General features: G+C 41.7%; 2 protein-coding genes across 2 annotated transcripts; both read right to left on the bottom strand.

Moving 5' to 3' along the window:
- Positions 1 to 5,673: 5,673 nt before the first annotated feature.
- On the bottom strand, positions 5,674 to 6,612 carry LOC134640839 (olfactory receptor 10G4-like). Its single transcript, XM_063492842.1, has one exon. The coding sequence runs from the start codon at positions 6,610 to 6,612 to the stop codon at positions 5,674 to 5,676; it is 939 nt and encodes a 312-aa protein (XP_063348912.1).
- A 4,988-nt stretch (positions 6,613 to 11,600) lies between these two features.
- LOC134640840 (olfactory receptor 5P68-like) lies at positions 11,601 to 12,539 on the bottom strand. The gene has a single exon (XM_063492844.1). It carries the CDS (start codon positions 12,537 to 12,539, stop codon positions 11,601 to 11,603), a length of 939 nt encoding a protein of 312 aa, XP_063348914.1.
- Positions 12,540 to 18,232: the final 5,693 nt, after the last annotated feature.

Genomic DNA, 18,232 nt, shown 5'->3' with positions numbered 1-18,232 from the left:
GTGGAGGTAGACTGGGTCACAGCTGACCTCGTCCTGGGAGCTGGCACAGGTGTGGATGTGAGCTGACTGATAGGGGTGGAGATGATGACTGGGTGAATGATACTGACAGGTTTGGGTGCAGGAATACTTTTAACAGTGTCCCGGGCGGAAGAAACCGGAACAGGCTGACAGGTAGGTGAAGAAACAGTGATCTGGGAAAAGTTATCAGCCTGAGCGGCATTAAAGTCTTTAATGGAATTGTAACAAATGTAGCATATTTGCAGCTCTGGAGGCCAGGATTACTGAATTGGAGACTCGGCTTCGCACCCTTCATTCACCCGTAGCTAGCCAGGCCCCTGTAGCTGGTGCAGCCGAAGATAGCTTATGCCCCGCTAGCTGTTCCCCGGCAGAGCCCAAGCAGCTGGGGAAAGAGGGCGGCTGGGTGACGGTGAGGAGGAAGCATAGTCCTAAACAGAAACCCCAGGTACACCACCAACCCGTTTATGTGTCTAACCGTTTTTCCCCACTCGGCGACACACCCGCCGGGGGTCAAACTCTGGTAATTGGTGATTCTGTTCTCAGACATGTGAAGCTAGAGACACCGGCAACCATAGTCAATTGTCTTCCAGGGGCCAGAGCAGGCGACATTGAAGGAAATTTAAAACTGCTGGCTAAGGGTAAACGTAAATTCAGTAAAATCATAATTCACGTCGGCAGTAATGACACCCGGTTACGCCAATCGGCGGTCACTAAAATCAATATTGAATCGGTGTGCAACTTTGCCAAAACAATGTCGGACTCTGTAGTTTTCTCTGGTCCCCTCCCCAATCAGACCAGGAGTGACATGTTTAGCCACATGTTCTCCTTAAATTGCTGGCTGTCTGAGTGGTGTCCCAGAAACGATGTGGGCTTCATAGATAATTGGGAAACCTTCTGGAGGAAACCTGGTCTTGTTAGGAGAGACGGCATCCATCCCACTTTGGATGGAGCAGCTCTCATTTCTAGAAATATGGACAAATTTATTAAACCCCCCAAAATATGACTATCTAGAGTTGGAACCAGGAAGCAGAGTTGCAGTCTTACACGCCTCTCTGCAGCTTCTCTCCTCCTGCTACCCCCCAAAAAACCCATCTCCATAAAGACTGTGTCAGCTCCCAAAAAGACAAAAAACAAACTAAAAACCAGCAACAAACAACTTAAACATAAACAATTACAAAGAAAGAACAATACAGTATCCACATCTGAGCCAAAGAGTAAAACAGTGAAATGTGGATTATTAAATATTAGGTCTCTCTCCTCCAAGTCTCTGTTAGTACATGACTTAATAATTGATCGACAAATCGATTTACTCTGCCTTACAGAAACCTGGTTGCAGCAGGATGATTATGTTAGTTTAAATGAATCAACACCCCCGAGTCATTCTAACTACCAGAAATCTCGAAGCACAGGCCGAGGGGGCGGTGTGGCAGCAATTTTTCACACCAGCCTATTAATTAATGAAAGACCAAGACAGACTTTTAATTCATTTGAAAGCCTGATGCTTAGCCTTGTTCACCCCAGCTGTAAAACTCAGAAACCAGTCTTGCTTGTTATCATCTATCGTCCACCTGGGCCTTACACAGAGTTTCTGTCTGATTTCTCAGACTTTATATCTAATTTAGTTCTGAGCTCAGATAAAATAATTATTGTGGGTGATTTTAACATCCATGTAGATGCTAAAAATGACAGCCTCAACATGGCATTTAATCTGTTATTAGACTCAATTGGCTTCTCTCAAAATGTAAAAGAACCCACCCACCACTTTAATCACACTCTAGATCTTGTTTTAACATATGGCATAGAAATTGAACATTTAACAGTATTTCCTGAAAACCCTCTCCTGTGTGATCATTTCCTGATAACATTTACATTTACAATAATTGATTACACAGCAGTGGAGAGTAGACTTCATCACAGTAGATGTCTTTCTGAAAGCGCTGTAACTAAGTTTAAGAATATAATCCACCCACTGTTATCATCTTCAATGCCCTGTACCAACACAGAGCAGAGCAGCTACCTGAATACTACTCCAACAGAGGTCGATTATCTTGTTAATCTTGTCGCACTACGTACGACTCTGGATACTGTAGCTCCGGTGAAAACTAAGGCCTCAAATCAGAAGTACCTGACTCTGCGGTATAATTCTCAAACACGTACCCTAAAGCAGATAACTCGTAAGCTGGAGAGGAAATGGCGTGTCACAAATTTAGAGGATCATCATTTAGCCTGGAGAAATAGTTTGTTGCTTTATAAGAAAGTCCTCCGCAAAGCCAGAACATCTTACTATTCGTCACTGATTGAAGAAAATAAGAACCCCAGGTTTCTCTTCAGCACTGTAGCCAGGCTGACAAAAAGTCAGAGCTCTTTTGAGCCAACCATCCCTTTAACGTTAACTAGTAATGACTTCATGAACTTCTTCACAGATAAAAATTTTATCATTAGAGAAAAAATTACCAATAATCATCCCACAGATGTAATATTATCTACAGCTACTTTTAGTACCATTGATGTTAAGTTAGACTCTTTTTCTCCAATTGATCTTTCTGAGTTAACTTCAGTAATTACTTCCTCCAAACCATCAACGTGTCTTTTAGACCCCATTCCTACAAAACTGCTCAAAGGAGTCCTGCCATTAATTAATGGTTTAATCTTAAATATGATCAACCTATCTCTAATAATCGGCTATGTACCACAGGCCTTCAAGCTGGCTGTAGTTAAACCTTTACTCAAAAAGCCATCTCTAGACCCAGCAGTCTTAGCTAATTATAGGCCAATCGCCAACCTTCCTTTCATATCAAAAATCCTTGAAAGAGTAGTTGTCAAACAGCTAACAGATCATCTGCAGAGGAATGGCTTATTTGAAGAGTTTCAGTCAGGTTTCAGAGCTCATCACAGCACAGAAACAGCTTTAGTGAAGGTTACAAATGATCTTCTTATGGCCTCTGACAGTGGACTCATCTCCGTGCTTGTCCTGCTAGACCTTAGTGCAGCATTCGATACTGTTGACCATAATATCCTATTAGAGCGATTAGAGCACGCTGTAGGTATTACAGGTACTGTGCTGCAGTGGTTTGTATCATATCTATCTAATAGACTCCAATTTGTGCATGTAAATGGAGAGTCCTCTTCACACACTGAGGTTAATTATGGAGTTCCACAGGGTTCGATGCTAGGACCAATTCTGTTTACATTATACATGCTTCCCTTAGGCAGTATCATTAGAAGACATAGCATAAATTTTCACTGCTATGCAGATGACACCCAGCTCTATCTATCCATGAAGCCAGATAACACACACCAATTAGTTAAACTGCAGGAATGTCTTAAAGACATAAAGACCTGGATGGCCGCTTTTTGACCAGGATATGTCCTTCAACGCACATATTAAACAAATATGTAAGACTGCGTTCTTCCATTTGCGCAACATCTCTAAAGTTAGAAATATCCTGTCTCAGAGTGACGCTAAGAAACTAGTTGATGCATTTATTACTTCCAGGCTGGACTACTGTAATTCATTATTATCAGGATGTCCAAAAAACTCGCTGAAAAGCCTTCAGCTAATTCAAAATGCTGCAGCAAGAGTACTGACAGGGACTAGAAAGAGAGAGCATATTTCTCCTGTATTGGCTTCCCTTCATTGGCTTCCTGTTAAATCCAGAATTGAATTCAAAATCCTGCTCCTCACATACAAGGTCTTAAATAATCAGGCCCCATCTTATCTTAATGACCTTGTAGTACCATATCACCCTATTAGAGCACTTCGCTCTCGCACTGCAGGCTTACTTGTTGTTCCTAGAGTATTTCAAAGTAGAATGGGAGGGAGAGCCTTCAGTTTTCAGGCCCCTCTTCTGTGGAACCAGCTTCCAGTTTGGATTTGGGAGACAGACACTATCTCTACTTTTAAGATTAGGCTTAAAACTTTCCTTTTTGCTAAAGCATATAGTTAGGGCTGGATCAGGTGACCCTGAATCCTCCCTTAGTTATGCTGCAATAGACGTAGGCTGCTGGGGGATTCCAGTCACCTTTCTCACTCACTATGTATTAATAGACCTCTCTGCATTGAATCATATCTGTTATTAACCTCTGTCTCTCTTCCACAGCATGTCTTTTATCCTGTCTTCCTTCTCTCACCCCAACCGGTCGCAACAGATGGCCGCCCCTCCCTGAGCCTGGTTCTGCCGGAGGTTTCTTCCTGTTAAAAGGGAGTTTTTCCTTCCCACTGTCGCCAAAGTGCTTGCTCATAGGGGGTCATATGATTGTTGGGTTTTTGTCTGTATCTATGAAGCACCTTGAGGTGACTTTTGTTGTGATTTGGCGCTATATAAATAAAATTGAATTGAATTGAATTGAGCCTCTGAGGGCAAAGCAGTCCTTTTAGAAGCTGCATGGTAACAAGTGGCAATGGGATCGTCCAGAATGTCATCACAATATACAGTCTTTGGGTTAGATTTATGGCGAACGGTCTCTGGCTTATGGTGAGGTGAAAGAAAAAAGTCCATTTTGCTCACCGACTGATACTGCTGCTCCAAACGGGAAGAGCAACGGCAGCGTGAGCTGTAAGAAGTAAGAAGCACAAAGTCCTATTCATTGATAGCAATGATGTCATTGAAAATAAAAGCTTCTTTTTTGTGTTTGTTGTATAGACTTTAGAAAGCATGAAATATAAGAAAAATAAATGGCTTATGCAATGATGAAGAGCGGATTGAGATGTCCTGATTCTGTATGAGCTATCTATTGTAAGCTATTGAAATTACAGAATAGGTATCACCAGACAATGTTCAGTTGTTTATATGCAAACTGTGCAACCTTAAATGGTGACTGCCCATAAGTAAAACTTGCCATATTTGAAGATGAAAATGTTTGTACTTTTTTTATACAAATTTTTTTTAAAGAAAATTCATATTTCTCCTTTAGGCAACTTTCATTTTGCTATCTGTTCCTACCCCAGCTGAGCTTGTTATTTAAGAAACATTTTTATCTGAGCTGGTCAAAGTAGTTGAATCAATAAAAAGATCCCATTTCTCTTCACATTTTATCTTTATCTTTGTTTAAAAATTCCCTTCAGTCCATGTGTGCTCACTATAATAATTCTCGCACTGTTATCTGGTCAATTCCCTACTGTTTTAAGAATGTTGTCATTCACCCACTTACAAAAAACAAAACAAAACAAAACAAACATTTAAAACAACTAAACAAAACAATTTAACCTTTTCTTCTCAGGCATTCCAGAATTTAATGACAAACATTATTTTGGTTCAAAATAACACAGTAATTATTTCATAAATTGTTATTGTCAAACAGTGTCGCTCACAAACAACAAAAAATAATCATGATAAAGAATCAATGAGAGAAATTGCTTGTTCACTACTTGAATCGTAAGCTCTTTGAGCTGTCAGTGCATTTAATCCAAAACTCAAATGTGCCACAGTGAATTGGAACATTTTGTGTTTCAAAATTTTGTTGTGTAAGAAAATCATCTTCAATCTACTTTTTAAATACAACTGTAAGTGTAAAGATTTACAGGTTGATTCTTCTCACATAAATAGGACTCAAAATTCACAAATCTGACCAGGACAAAGTTTAAAAAATGCATATATGAATATTCCAACATTTCTGCCCATTTTAAAAGTAAGTGTACTCACAGTTCACAAGACTCTAACGAGCTGTGTTAACCTTTCTAAGTATCTTAAAAATCTTATTTTTAATTTCCTTTGTCCTAAGACAATACACAAAAGGATTTACAAGAGATGGACCGAGGATGGTGCCAATTGATAAACCTTGGCGTTCTTCAAGAGTTAATACCACACCAATCCTGGTCAAAAAAGCAAAGACAAAAATGGGACAGTATAAACATATTACACAAATCAGGTGACTCACAAGAGTGCTTCCCATTTTCATTCTGTCATTATTTGATGATAATTTCACAAAAAACAAGATCCCACAGTATGAAAGACAAATGAAAACGAATGTGAAAAATAACAGAAAAAATAACCTACTGGCACCTTGATTGAAATATTTCTCTGGGTCAACACAAAGGGTTCGTATTACAGCACCAGCATCACAGAAAGTGTACCTAAGCCTCAAGGTGCAGTGAGGGAGAGGGACAACTGTTGCAGGTAAAGAAGCCCAAAAACTAGAGGCAACAATCCATAGAATGTATGTAAGTACCATTATACGTGTATTTGTTAAATAACTATGGTACTGAAGAGGATAAATTATAGCTATTAATCGATCAAATGCCATAATTGTTAAAGAAAACAACTCCATTGTTGCTCCCAGGTGGAAAACACACATTTGAATTAAACACTCCACATATGATATGGTATTAACACCAGCAAGTAAAACCCCGATCATTGTTGGAGTGGCACTAGAGGTATACAGTATGTCAACAACAGCAAGATTGCAAATCAGAAGATACATTGGTTTATGTAACTGCTTGTCAGAAATAATGAAGATGATATTGACCAAACTGCCAGTAACAGCTAGTAAATAAATTATCAGCATAACCACACCAACTGCTACAGGCCTTTTGACTGTGTCAAACCCACCTATAATAAAATGTGTTAGTTTGGTTGAAGCATTCTGTAAAGACATATTAAAAATATTAAATTACAATAAGTTTCAAATTGGAGTTGATAAAGTAAAAAGACAAAAATAAAAAACACCTCTCAAAGCAAAAGGTGGTTAAAGATATTGCAAATCTTTAACAGCAGTAGACAGTGGTTAAGAACAAAAAAATAATAGCCCAGCTAAACAGACAGTTTGGCTTTGATGACAAAGCACCTGTGCTTTCGCATTTTAAGCCTCACAAGAACCGTACATTCTCACTCTGCACTTCCGTCATCCAGTGACACTGCATTGTGGCATAGACAATTTTCTATTTACATATCCGCAGAGATTGCAGAACCATGCTCCCATCCACCCAAAGGTAGGATGAGGATGGCTGGATACTTTAATTTACTTTTACTTTGGCTCTTTAGAGTTGTTATAACACAGAAGCTATCACCACAAGGAAATTGCACCTTTGAAAATATTAACTTAACTAATGGCAATTATTAAAACTGACAGTAGATCCATCAGGGATGAAGCAACAACAAAATAACAAATAGTTTTGTACTTGATTAAGATTAACTACATTCTATGTGGTATTTTAATAGTTCGTTTAAAGAAAATTTCACATATACAAAGGCGCCGGTTTAGCTCACTGGGATAAGCTACCTGACAGCAGCCGCCCAGGTTCAAATCCAAGCTTTGGCCCTTTTCAAAATCAGAGATTCTGATTTTTATTCTGATTTATCTCTCTGCTAGATTCTGAGATAAATTCTGAGATAAATCCGGTTTATCTCCACCTCTGGTTTCCTGGTCAACCCCCTAAAGTGATTTGCCTCATTCGTTCAGTTATTTGTAGACTTTTTGTTAAACTTTACAGAGGAAAAGAAAATTTGAAAGTGGTAATTAATAATTATAAACCTGTGATACTTAGTTCTTGTCTTGAGTATTGGTGTGATGAAATTTAAGATAAACTGGGAACATGCCAGACTGTAGAAAGCTGCTGATAATATTTACTAGATGATTTGTTTGTTTGTTTTTGTTTTTTTTAAGTGAGATACACAGTTTTGTGTGTGTATATAACACTGGAGATGATGTCTCGTTTTTAAGCACACTTTATTGTTTTTTTTGTTTTGTTCTTTTTTCTTCGCCTGTCCCGTTTGGCTCTTTTGGCATCAGAATTATTGTCTAATGGCGAAGAAAGATGCCCAACGGATTTACTTTACGAAATGGACCATCCCAGCCTTGCCGTAATGGTCTATTTGATTCACCTTTTATTGTTTATTTTATTTTTCATTTTCACTTGCTAGATATGGGACAGACTTGAATGAGGAAAAGAAAAGGGAGAAAGAAAGAGGAAAAAAAACAGCGGAGAAGAGGGACAGGGATAAAGGGCAAAAAACAAAAACCAACAAAATAAGCAGACAAAAATACATATATCAATCACCTGGATCACCTGTTGAGAAAGAAAAAAAGAAAACAAGCATTTAACAAGGGATAAACAACATCATGATGATCTATGGGAATATAACAGTAAATACTAAGTGTTAAACATTATTGTGCAGCACGTAAGATCGACAGCGCACAGCGTGCTTTAAGGTAGGAGCCAAAAAGGGTGTAGTTTGTGTATGTGAGTACCCGTGTGTACACCTGTGAGCATGAACGTGCTTGTTTTTAAAAGGTTCCTTCATGTAATGATCTGCTAGAGGGTGTGGGGAGCCACAGCCCCGTCCACCAGGGCATGAAGCAGGTATGGAGGAGATCAAAACTCCAGACATCCAGAGGCCCCCAGAACACAAGAGACCAAGGAAGACCAACAGAAGGGCAGCCGCGCCACTGTCCCAGAAAGAGCTGAGGAGAGTCCCAGATGAGGGGTCACTCAGCAGCCGCGGAGCATAAGCCAGGGGGGGTTGCAGTGACGTGCCCGTGAGCTCCGCCGGCAGCCAGCTGCGCCACAGTGACCGAGCCCCAGGCCGAAAGGCCGAGGGTACCCCACGCCCGAAGTGGCCCGAGCGAGCCCCAGGCTCGAGGCCCCGATAAACAGCCACCAAGGAGTGAGCCGGTGTGTACCCGGACGCCCACCCCCGGACACAAAGACCCACCAACGCACCGATGCCTGAGGGCGTATGCCACTGGCAGGGGAAGTGGTGGGGGGAGATAGGCCTCCATACCTTGGAGGGCCTGAGATGTCCCCAGAGAGGTGGCGTCTGATACCCAACCTGACATATGGACACAGACATACAGGCACACACAGATACAAACATCCATTCCCACCCTCATGCTCTCATATGCAATTACTCAACACTCACCCAACGTGGAGACAGACATAAAGAGACACTGTACACACAATCACACTCCCCAAGCGTACTCTAAGCCCCGGGTCTAGGTACCCTTGCCCCTGGAGGGGGAAACTGCACCCAGACCCAGGTGGTGTTACCCTTTTCCCTGCGGTGGGGAGACCGCCCCGACTCCGCAGCAGCAGGGAGGCCCCAAATTCCAGACCCCAGTCGGACGGCCAACTCCTCCTCCTAGCCCCCCCGCTCCAGCAGGCCACAGAGAACAGGGGTGTCAGAAGACTCCAAACCACACTTTATTGTTAGTGAAAACTGTTTACATCCGCCAGCGGGTGCGGAAACCCCTGGCTGAGGAGCGGGAGAGCTCACAGCTGGCTCTGGATGCTGTGGCTGCAGGTCCGGGAACTGAACAGGATGGTGAATGAGTGACCAGAGACTGAATAGGAGATTGGGCAACGGGCGACTGAACTACAGGATACTGGATGACAGACTGAACTGACTGGATTACAGAAGACTGGACAACAGACTGGACAGGCTGGAGGACGGGCGACTGGGGGACAGGAGGCGACTGGACGGGCTGGACAGGAGAAGACTGGACAGGAGAAGACTGGAGAGGACGAGACTGGAGAGGACGAGACTGGAGGACAGGAGACTGAGCTACAGGGGCCTGGAGGACAGGAGACTGAGCTACAGGGGACTGAGGAACAGGACACTGGGCTACAGGGGACTGGAGGACAGGAGGAGACTGATTTACAGGTTGACTGGAGGACATGAGGAGACTGGACAGGAGAAGACTGGAGAGGACGAGACTGGAGGACAGGAGACAGCTACAGGGAACTGGAGGACAGGAGGAGACTGATCTACAGGGGACTGGAGGACAGGAGGAGACTGAACTACAGGGGACTGGACGACAGGAGGAGACTGAACTACAGGGGACTGGACTGACTGGGCTGGAGGCTGAACTGCAGGCAAGGGAACTGACTGGACTGGAAGCTGAACAGCAGGTGAGTGAACTGACTGGACTGAGGAAGCTAAGGGATGAACAGAGGTTGGCAAGGCTAACGACAGAGCTGAGGTTGGTGTGGCTAATGGCTGAGCTACAGACTGAGCTAGTGAAGGAGACAAAGCTACAGCCTGGGCTAGTAAAGCTGGTGCCTGAGCAGGGGACAGGTCAGCTAGCCTAACCAGGGATAGTGCGAGGGCGTGAAAGGCTGGATCAGGAGGTGGATGAAGTGGTGGACTGACAGGTGGAGAGGCTAGCTCTTCCGAGCCTCTAGGGAGGTCAGGCTGGGTTCTGGCTGCCTTCAGCCTTGGCGCTGGGACAGGCACGGGAGGTGGCTGGACACCAGTCACCCCCACCCGGGGAACGGGAACGGGTGTGGAGGTAGACTGGGCCACAGCTGACCTCGTCCTGGGAGCTGGCACAGGTGTGGATATGAGCTGACTGATAGGGGTGGAGATGATGACTGGGTGAATGATACTGACAGGTTAGGGTGCAGGAATATTTTTAACAGTGGTCCGGGCGGAAGAAACCGGAACAGGCTGACAGGTAGGTGAAAAAATAGTGATCTGGGAAAAGTTATCAGCCTGAGCGGCATTAAAGTCTTTAATGGGAGCCTCTGAGGGCAAAGCAGTCCTTTTAGAAGCTGCATGGTAACAAGTGGCAATGGGATAGTCCAGAATGTCATCACAATATACAGTCTTTGGGTTAGATTTATGGCGAATGGTCTTTGGCTTATGGTGAGGTGAAAGAAAAAAGTCCATTTTGCTCACCGACTGATACTGCTGCTCCAAACGGGAAGAGCAACGGCAGCGTGAACTGTAAGAAGTAAGAAGCACAAAGTCCTATTTATTGTCCTATTCATTGATAGCAATGATGTCATTGAAAATAAAAGCTTCTTTTTTGTGTTTGTTGTATAGACTTTAGAAAGCATGAAATATAAGAAAAATAAATGGCTTATGCAATGATGAAGAGCGGATTGAGATGTCTTGATTCTGCATGAGCTATCTATTGTAAGCTATTGAAATTACAGAATAGGTATCACCAGACAATGTTCAGTTGTTTATATGCAAACTGTGCAACCTTAAATGGTGACTGCCCATAAGTAAAACTTGCCATATTTGAAGATGAAAATGTTTGTACTTTTTTTATACACATTTCTTTTTTAAAGAAAATTCATATTTCTCCTTTTGGCAACTTTCATTTTGCTATCTGTTCCTACCCCAGCTGAGCTTGTTATTTAAGAAACATTTTTATCTGAGCTGGTCAAAGTAGTTGAATCAATAAAAAGATCCCATTTCTCTTCACATTTTATCTTTATCTTTGTTTAAAAATTCCCTTCAATCCATGTGTGCTCACTATAATAATTCTCACACTGTTATCTGGTCAATTCCCTACTGTTTTAAGAATGTTGTCATTCACCCACTTACAAAAAACAAAACAAAACAAACATTTAAAACAACTAAACAAAACAATTTAACCTTTTCTTCTCAGGCATTCCAGAATTTAATTACAAACATTATTTTGGTTCCAAATAACACAGTAATTATTTCATAAACTTTTTCATCTACTTTTTAAATACGACTGTAAGTGTAAACATTTACAGGTTGATTCTTCTCACATAAATAGGACTCAAAATTCAAAAATCTGACCAGGACAAAGTTTTAAAAAATGCATAAATGAATATTCCAACATTTCTGCCCATTTTAAAAGTAAGTGTACTCACAGTTCACAAGACTCTAACGAGCTGTGTTAACCTTTCTAAGTATCTTAAAAATCTTATTTTTTATTTCCTTTGTCCTAAGACAATACACATAAGGATTTACAAGAGATGGACCGAGGATGATGCCAATTAATAAACCCTGGCGTTCTTCAAGAGTTAATACCACACCAAACCTGGTCAAAATAAGAAGGATAAAAAGGGGACAATATAAACATATTACACAAACCAGGTGACTCACAAGAGTGGTTCCCATTTTCATTCTGTCATTATTTGATGATAATTTCACAAATAACAAGATCCCACAGTATGAAAGACAAATGAAAATGAACGTGATAAATAACAGAAAAAATAACCTACTGGCATCTTGATTGAAATATTTCTCTGGGTCAACACAAGTGGTTCGTATTACAGCAGCAAAATCACAGAAAGTGTACTTAAGCCTTAGGCTGCAGTGAGGGAGAGGGACAACTGTTGCAGGTAAAAAAGCCACAAAACTAGAGGCAACAATCCACAGAATGTATGTAAGTACCATTATACGTGTATTTGTTAAATAACTATGGTACCGAAGAGGATAAATTATAGCTATTAATCGATCAAATGCCATAATTGTTAAAGAAAACAACTCCATTATTCCTCCCAACTGGAAAACACACATTTGAATTACGCACTCCACATATGATATGGTATTAACACCAGCAAGAAGAACCCCGATCATTGTTGGAGTGGCACTAGAGGTATACAGTATGTCAACAACAGCAAGATTGCAAATCAGAAGATACATTGGTTTATGTAACTGCTTGTCAGAAATAATGAAGATGATATTGACCAAACTGCCAGTAACAGCTAGTAAATAAATTATCAGCATAACCACACCAACTGCTACAGGCCTTTTGACTGTGTCAAACCCACCTATAATAAAATGTGTTAGTTTGATTGAAGCATTCTGTAAAGACATATTAAAAAATATTAAATTACAATAAGTTTCAAATTGGAGTTGATAAAGTAAAAAGACAAAAATAAAAAACACCTCTCAAAGCAAAAGGTGGTTAAAGATATTGCAAATCTTTAGCAGCAGTAGACAGTGGTTAAGAACAAAAAAATAATAGCCCAGCTAAACAGACAGTTTGGCTTTGATGACAAAGCACCTGTGCTTTTGCATTTTAAGCCTCACAAGAACCGTACAATCCCACTCTGCACTTCCGTCATCCAGTGACACTGTATTGTGGCATAGACAATTTTCTATTTACATATCCCCAGAGATTGCAGAACCATGCTCCCATCCACCCAAAGGTAGGATGAGGATGGCTGGCTCTTTAGAGTTGCTATAACACAGAAGCTATCACCACAAGGAAATTGCACCTTTGAAAATATTAACTGACAGTAGATCCACCACGGATGAAGCAAAGACAAAATAACAAATAGTTTTGTACTTGATTAAGATTAACTACATTCTATGTAGTATTTTAATAGTTCGTTTAAAGAAAATTTCACATACACAAAGGCGCCGGTTTAGCTCACTGGGATAAGCTGGCTGAGAGCAGCCACCCGGGTTCGAATCCAAGCTTTGGCCCTTTGCGGCAGGTCTTCCCTCTCTCGCAGTACAGCCCATCAGATACAGTGGGACCCATTTTATCTGACCAAAATGTCATCTCCTCAGCCATCGGCAACCAAGACACTGCCCCTCATAGTTTCTCTGTCTCCTTCACTGCCCCCACAGTTGCTTTATCTCCACCCCTGGTTCCTTTACTTTACTTTTCCTCAGTAAAGTTAAAATAAAGTTGACCAATAACTGAGCGAATGAGGCAAATCACTTTAGGAGGTTGACCAGGAAAACAGAGGTGGAGATAAATCAGAATCAGAGATTCTGATTTTTAATTCTGATTTATCTCTCTACTAGATTCTGAGATAAATCAGAATAAATCAGAATCTCTGATTCTGATTCCGGTTTATCTCCACCTCTGGTTTCCTGGTCAACCCCCTAAAGTGATTTGCCTCATTCATTCAGTTATTTGTAGACTTTTTGTTAAACTTTACAGAGGAAAAGAAAATTTGAAATTGGTAATTAATAATTATAAACCTGTGATACTTAGTTCTTGTCTTGAGTATTGGTGTGATGAAATTTAAGATAAACTGGGAAAATGCCAGACTGTAGAAAGCTCCTTATAATATTTACTAGATGATTTGTTTTTTTTAAAAAAAGTGAGATACACAGTTTTGTATGTGTATATAACACTGGAGATGATGGCTCGTTTTTAGGCACACTTTATTGTTAGTGAAAACTGTTTACATCACGCTCCTTGACTTCTTCTCTCCTTGCTCATTTACCTATTTCACAGCAGCACTTCTGGCCTGAAGAAGTAATTGCAACCATAACAACACATAACATTCAGATTCAGTCTACAAAAGCTTGTAAACACAACACACATTTGAATAGTTTGGTAAGGATGGAGTCAAGTAAACAGGTGGAAAACTAATTAGTGACTTCTGCCAGATCTTCATGATTTACACGTGAGAATATGAAAATCAGGCATATATAACTGATCAGAATGTAAGACAATGCTAAATAAATTCGTTTCAGACACTAAGATATTATCTCTATAGAAACGTTGTTCTTGTAGAAAGAAGAATTCCTTATATTTATTAGCTGAAACAAATTAAGTTGTTACGGTTTTGGAGGGATTACGCCTCTGTCAGTGCGCCCCAGGGCAGCTGTGGCTACAATGTAGCTTGCCATCACCAGAGTGTGAATGTGTGTGTGAATGGGTGAATGACTGAATGCATTGTAAAGCGCTTTGGGGTCCTTAGGGACTAAGAAAAGCGCTATACAAATACAGGCCATTTACCATTACAAACTTTATCATCCATCGGCTTTGTCATGGTCCTTGATCTCTGACCCAGGGTTTATGTTCTGGACAGTGTGAATCTGGTTAAAATTATATTCTAAGTTTGGTTATATTATCTGAGTGACTTGTGTTTAGTGCTTAGGAGTTCTGATTTGATCGTTTAGTTCCTTTTGCATTTCCCCTCTCTCTCTCTCTCTATCTCTTTCCTGAGTTCCCTGTGTCTGGTCTGGTATATTTATCATGCAGATTACATATTCATGTTTATTCATCATTTTTCCAGTTGTCTCTCTCACTCACTCTGTTCCCTGTATTCAGTCTATCAATATATTAGCGTGCCTCTTGGGTTTCCTGTTTTATTTTGATAGTCCTGTGTTCAGTGTGTTCAGTTTTCCTTACTCTTGTTATGTACTCTTGTTATTTCCTTTGGGTGGCGCCTGTCAGGTACACTTGTGCTGTAGTATGTAGTTGTTGGCTCATTTGATTTTTTTTTTGGCCTCCAGTAATGCTGTGAGGAACCTTGGAGTCATTTTTGACCAGGACATGTCCTTCAAGGCACATATTAAACAAATATGTAAGACTGCTTTCTTCCATTTGCGCAACATCTCTAAAATTAGAAATATCCTGTCTCAGAGTGATGCTGAAAAACTAGTTCATGCCTTCATTACTTCCAGGCTGGACTACTGTAACTCATTATTATCAGGATGTCCTAAAAACTCCCTGAAAAGTCTTCAGTTAATCCAAAATGCTGCAGCAAGAGTACTGACAGGGACTAGAAAGAGAGAGCATATTTCTCCTGTTTTGGCTTCCCTTCATTGGCTTCCTGTTAAATCCAGAATTGAATTCAAAATCCTGCTCCTCACATACAAGGTCTTAAATAATCAGGCCCCATCTTATCTTAATGACCTTGTAGTACCATATCACCCTATTAGAGCACTTCGCTCTCGCTCTGCAGGCTTACTTGTTGTTCCTAGAGTATTTAAAAGTAGAATGGGAGGGAGAGCCTTCAGTTTTCAGGCCCCTCTTCTGTGGAACCAGCTTCCAGTTTGGATTCAGGAGACAGACACTATCTCTACTTTCAAGGTTAGGCTTAAAACTTTCCTTTTTGCTAAAGCATATAGTTAGGGCTGGACCAGGTGACCCTGAATCCTCCCTTAGTTATGCTGCAATAGACGTAGGCTGCCGGGGATTCCCATGATGCATTGAGTTTTTCCTTTCCAGTCACCTTCTCACTCACTATGTGTTAATAGACCTCTCTGCATCGAATCATATCTGTTATTAATCTCTGTCTCTCTTCCACAGCATGTCTTTCATCCTGTTTTCCTTCTTTCACCCCAACCGGTCGCAGCAGATGGCCGCCCCTCCCTGAGCCTGGTTCTGCCGGAGGTTTCTTCCTGTTAAAAGGGAGTTTTTCCTTCCCACTGTCGCCAAAGTGCTTGCTCATAGGGGGTCATATGATATGATTGTTGGGTTTTTCTCTGTATTTATTATTGTGCTATCTACTGTACAATATAAAGCGCCTTGAGGCGACTTTTGTTGTGATTTGGCGCTATATAAATAAAATTGAATTGAATTGAATTGAATTGAATGTCTGATTAGTTCCAGCTGTTTTCCTCCTGTTTCGCATCCCCTTGTTATCCTCTGTCTATTCAACCCTTTAAGACCGGTTGGAGCAGGCACGCTCCGTTTTGCGTAACTATTTTTAAATCCCTGTAGAACTCCAACCACATAAGCTAGCGCAATATTTTTATTTATTTATTTTTTTTGCATATGAAACCGGAGGAGTTGTACTTACAACTTATGCCATCAGCTTGTCCTAGGTCATGGTTTCTTACACATATAGTGTTGCAACAACTGCATAAAAAACGCAGCAACAAAAACATAATATTCCAGAAACACACTTTGCCGATCCGATCAGCTGTTCATAACACTTCCTACGTTGGAATAGGCGTCAGCACAAACTATCGCATGTCCGCCATTACTTACCCAAAACCGGAAGTGACATCAATGTAGGCTTCTTTTTTTTTTTTACCTTCAGGGCCTTATAAGCCTATACTGGTGTTTTTAAAAGTCATGTTCAACTTGCTTTTCTGTATAGTTTCTGGGTTGCTTAGAACTCAAACTGCACTGCTGGAAATCGTTTATTTTGATGCACATGCTATTTTTTTGTTGTTTTTTTTTGTTTTTCCTGCATTATATAAAAATTGGTGTATCTCAAAAATAAAACTATTGAGACACTCAAAATAAATTTCCTGTGGTTGGAAACTATTTTGTGAAACTTTTTTGTATTTACAGTTTTGACGGATAAACCTCTTAAATTTCTCTAACTAGAAATATATGTAAAAAACCATGAACGATTTTCAATTGTTCTGTAGTTTATTGCACTTTTTTTGCAATTCATGAGGTTACTATTCATTTAATGCATGCATTTTATTAAAATTTGCGCTATAACGGTTGAATTGATGTATAGCAACCTGAAATGCTCCCAAAAAAGGCACTACAGCATGCAAAAATATAAACATAATCTCTGGCGGACTTGGTTCTATGGTGGATGTATGGGGGCCCAGCCCTGTCGCAGGGTGCCGCCAGTGCATCGAGCCACCTGGGGGGCTCTTTAACTGGTGGGGGAGGCTGTTACATCTTGCAGGAGGTCTCCTCTCTTCAGGAACTCACTCTGCAGGAGGGGGAGATATAGGAGAGGTGGAGGAAAATCCCAGCCTGGGCGTCTATTGTCTTGTGTAGTCTGGAAGATGAGTGGATGACGGGGTGGGTGAAGTTTTCTCTGTGGTGGGGTCGGGTGGGCTGTCCCGAGTGAGGGAGGGTCACTTGCCCCTCCCTTCATTCCCTCCCCATCTTCAGCTGCCTCCCTCTTCCTGCTCCACCACAATTACCCACACATGCAGGGCCTTGGAGTAAAGGTGTGTCACCAGGGTGCAGGGGAGGCATCCTCCCTCTTCCCGCTCCACCACAATTACCCACACATGCAGGGCCTTGGAGTAAAGGTGTGTCACCAGGGTGCAGGGGAGGCATCCCCCCCCCCCCCCCTCTCTGTCCCCTTCTGGCTGCCTGTGCCTCAATTTTATCCCACAACTTAGACATTCACATTACTCACACTCTCATAACACATACATATAGGATCTTGGGGGTGGGCACACTACACGGAATCCAAAAGACCATCAGGGTGTACAACCTCACCCCTGGCGTCATTGCCCACCTCTCAATTTTAAATACATGTAGACATTGAGGGCGATCAGGAGGGGCTATGCGCTTACCTGCTGCTCTCTGGCAGGTAGCTCCATGCCCTCCTGGGTTTTAAATGCACCTTAGAACACACATGCATCAACACTACATATGAGCGGGCGGAGGGAGGTTTGGAGTCTTCACACACTCCCATTCTCTGCAGCCTGCTGGAGCGGGGGAGCTGGGGAAGGAGTTGGCTGTCCGATTGAGGTCTGGATTGTGGGGCCTCCCTGCTGCTGCCGAGTCGGGGCAGTCTGCTTCTCTCTACCCGAGGTAAAAGGGTAACACTACCAGGGTCTGGGTGCAGTTTCCCCCTCCAGGGGCAAGAGTACCTAGACCTGGCTTAGAGTAAGCTTGGGGAGTGTGAATGTGTGTACAGTGTCTATTTATGTCTGTGTCCACGTTGGGTGAGTGCTGAGTAATTGCATATGAGAGCATGAGGGTGGGAATGGATGTTTGTATCTGTGTGTGCTTGTATGTCTGTGTCTATATGTCAGGTTGGGTATCAGACGCCACCTCTCTAGGGACATCTCAGGCCCTCCAAGGTATGGAGGCCTATCTCCCCCCA

Source organism: Pelmatolapia mariae, linkage group LG14 (assembly GCF_036321145.2).
Source record: "Pelmatolapia mariae isolate MD_Pm_ZW linkage group LG14, Pm_UMD_F_2, whole genome shotgun sequence".
NCBI classification, from domain to species: domain Eukaryota; kingdom Metazoa; phylum Chordata; class Actinopteri; order Cichliformes; family Cichlidae; genus Pelmatolapia; species Pelmatolapia mariae.
Note: the sequence above shows the minus strand (reverse complement) of the source record. Positions and strands in the feature narration are given on the sequence as shown.

Bases quoted from the DNA above. Each gene is read 5' to 3' on its own strand.
- LOC134640839 (XM_063492842.1), bottom strand. From the start codon at position 6,612: ATGTCTTTACAGAATGCTTCAACCAAACTAACACATTTTATTATAGGT.
- LOC134640840 (XM_063492844.1), bottom strand. From the start codon at position 12,539: ATGTCTTTACAGAATGCTTCAATCAAACTAACACATTTTATTATAGGT.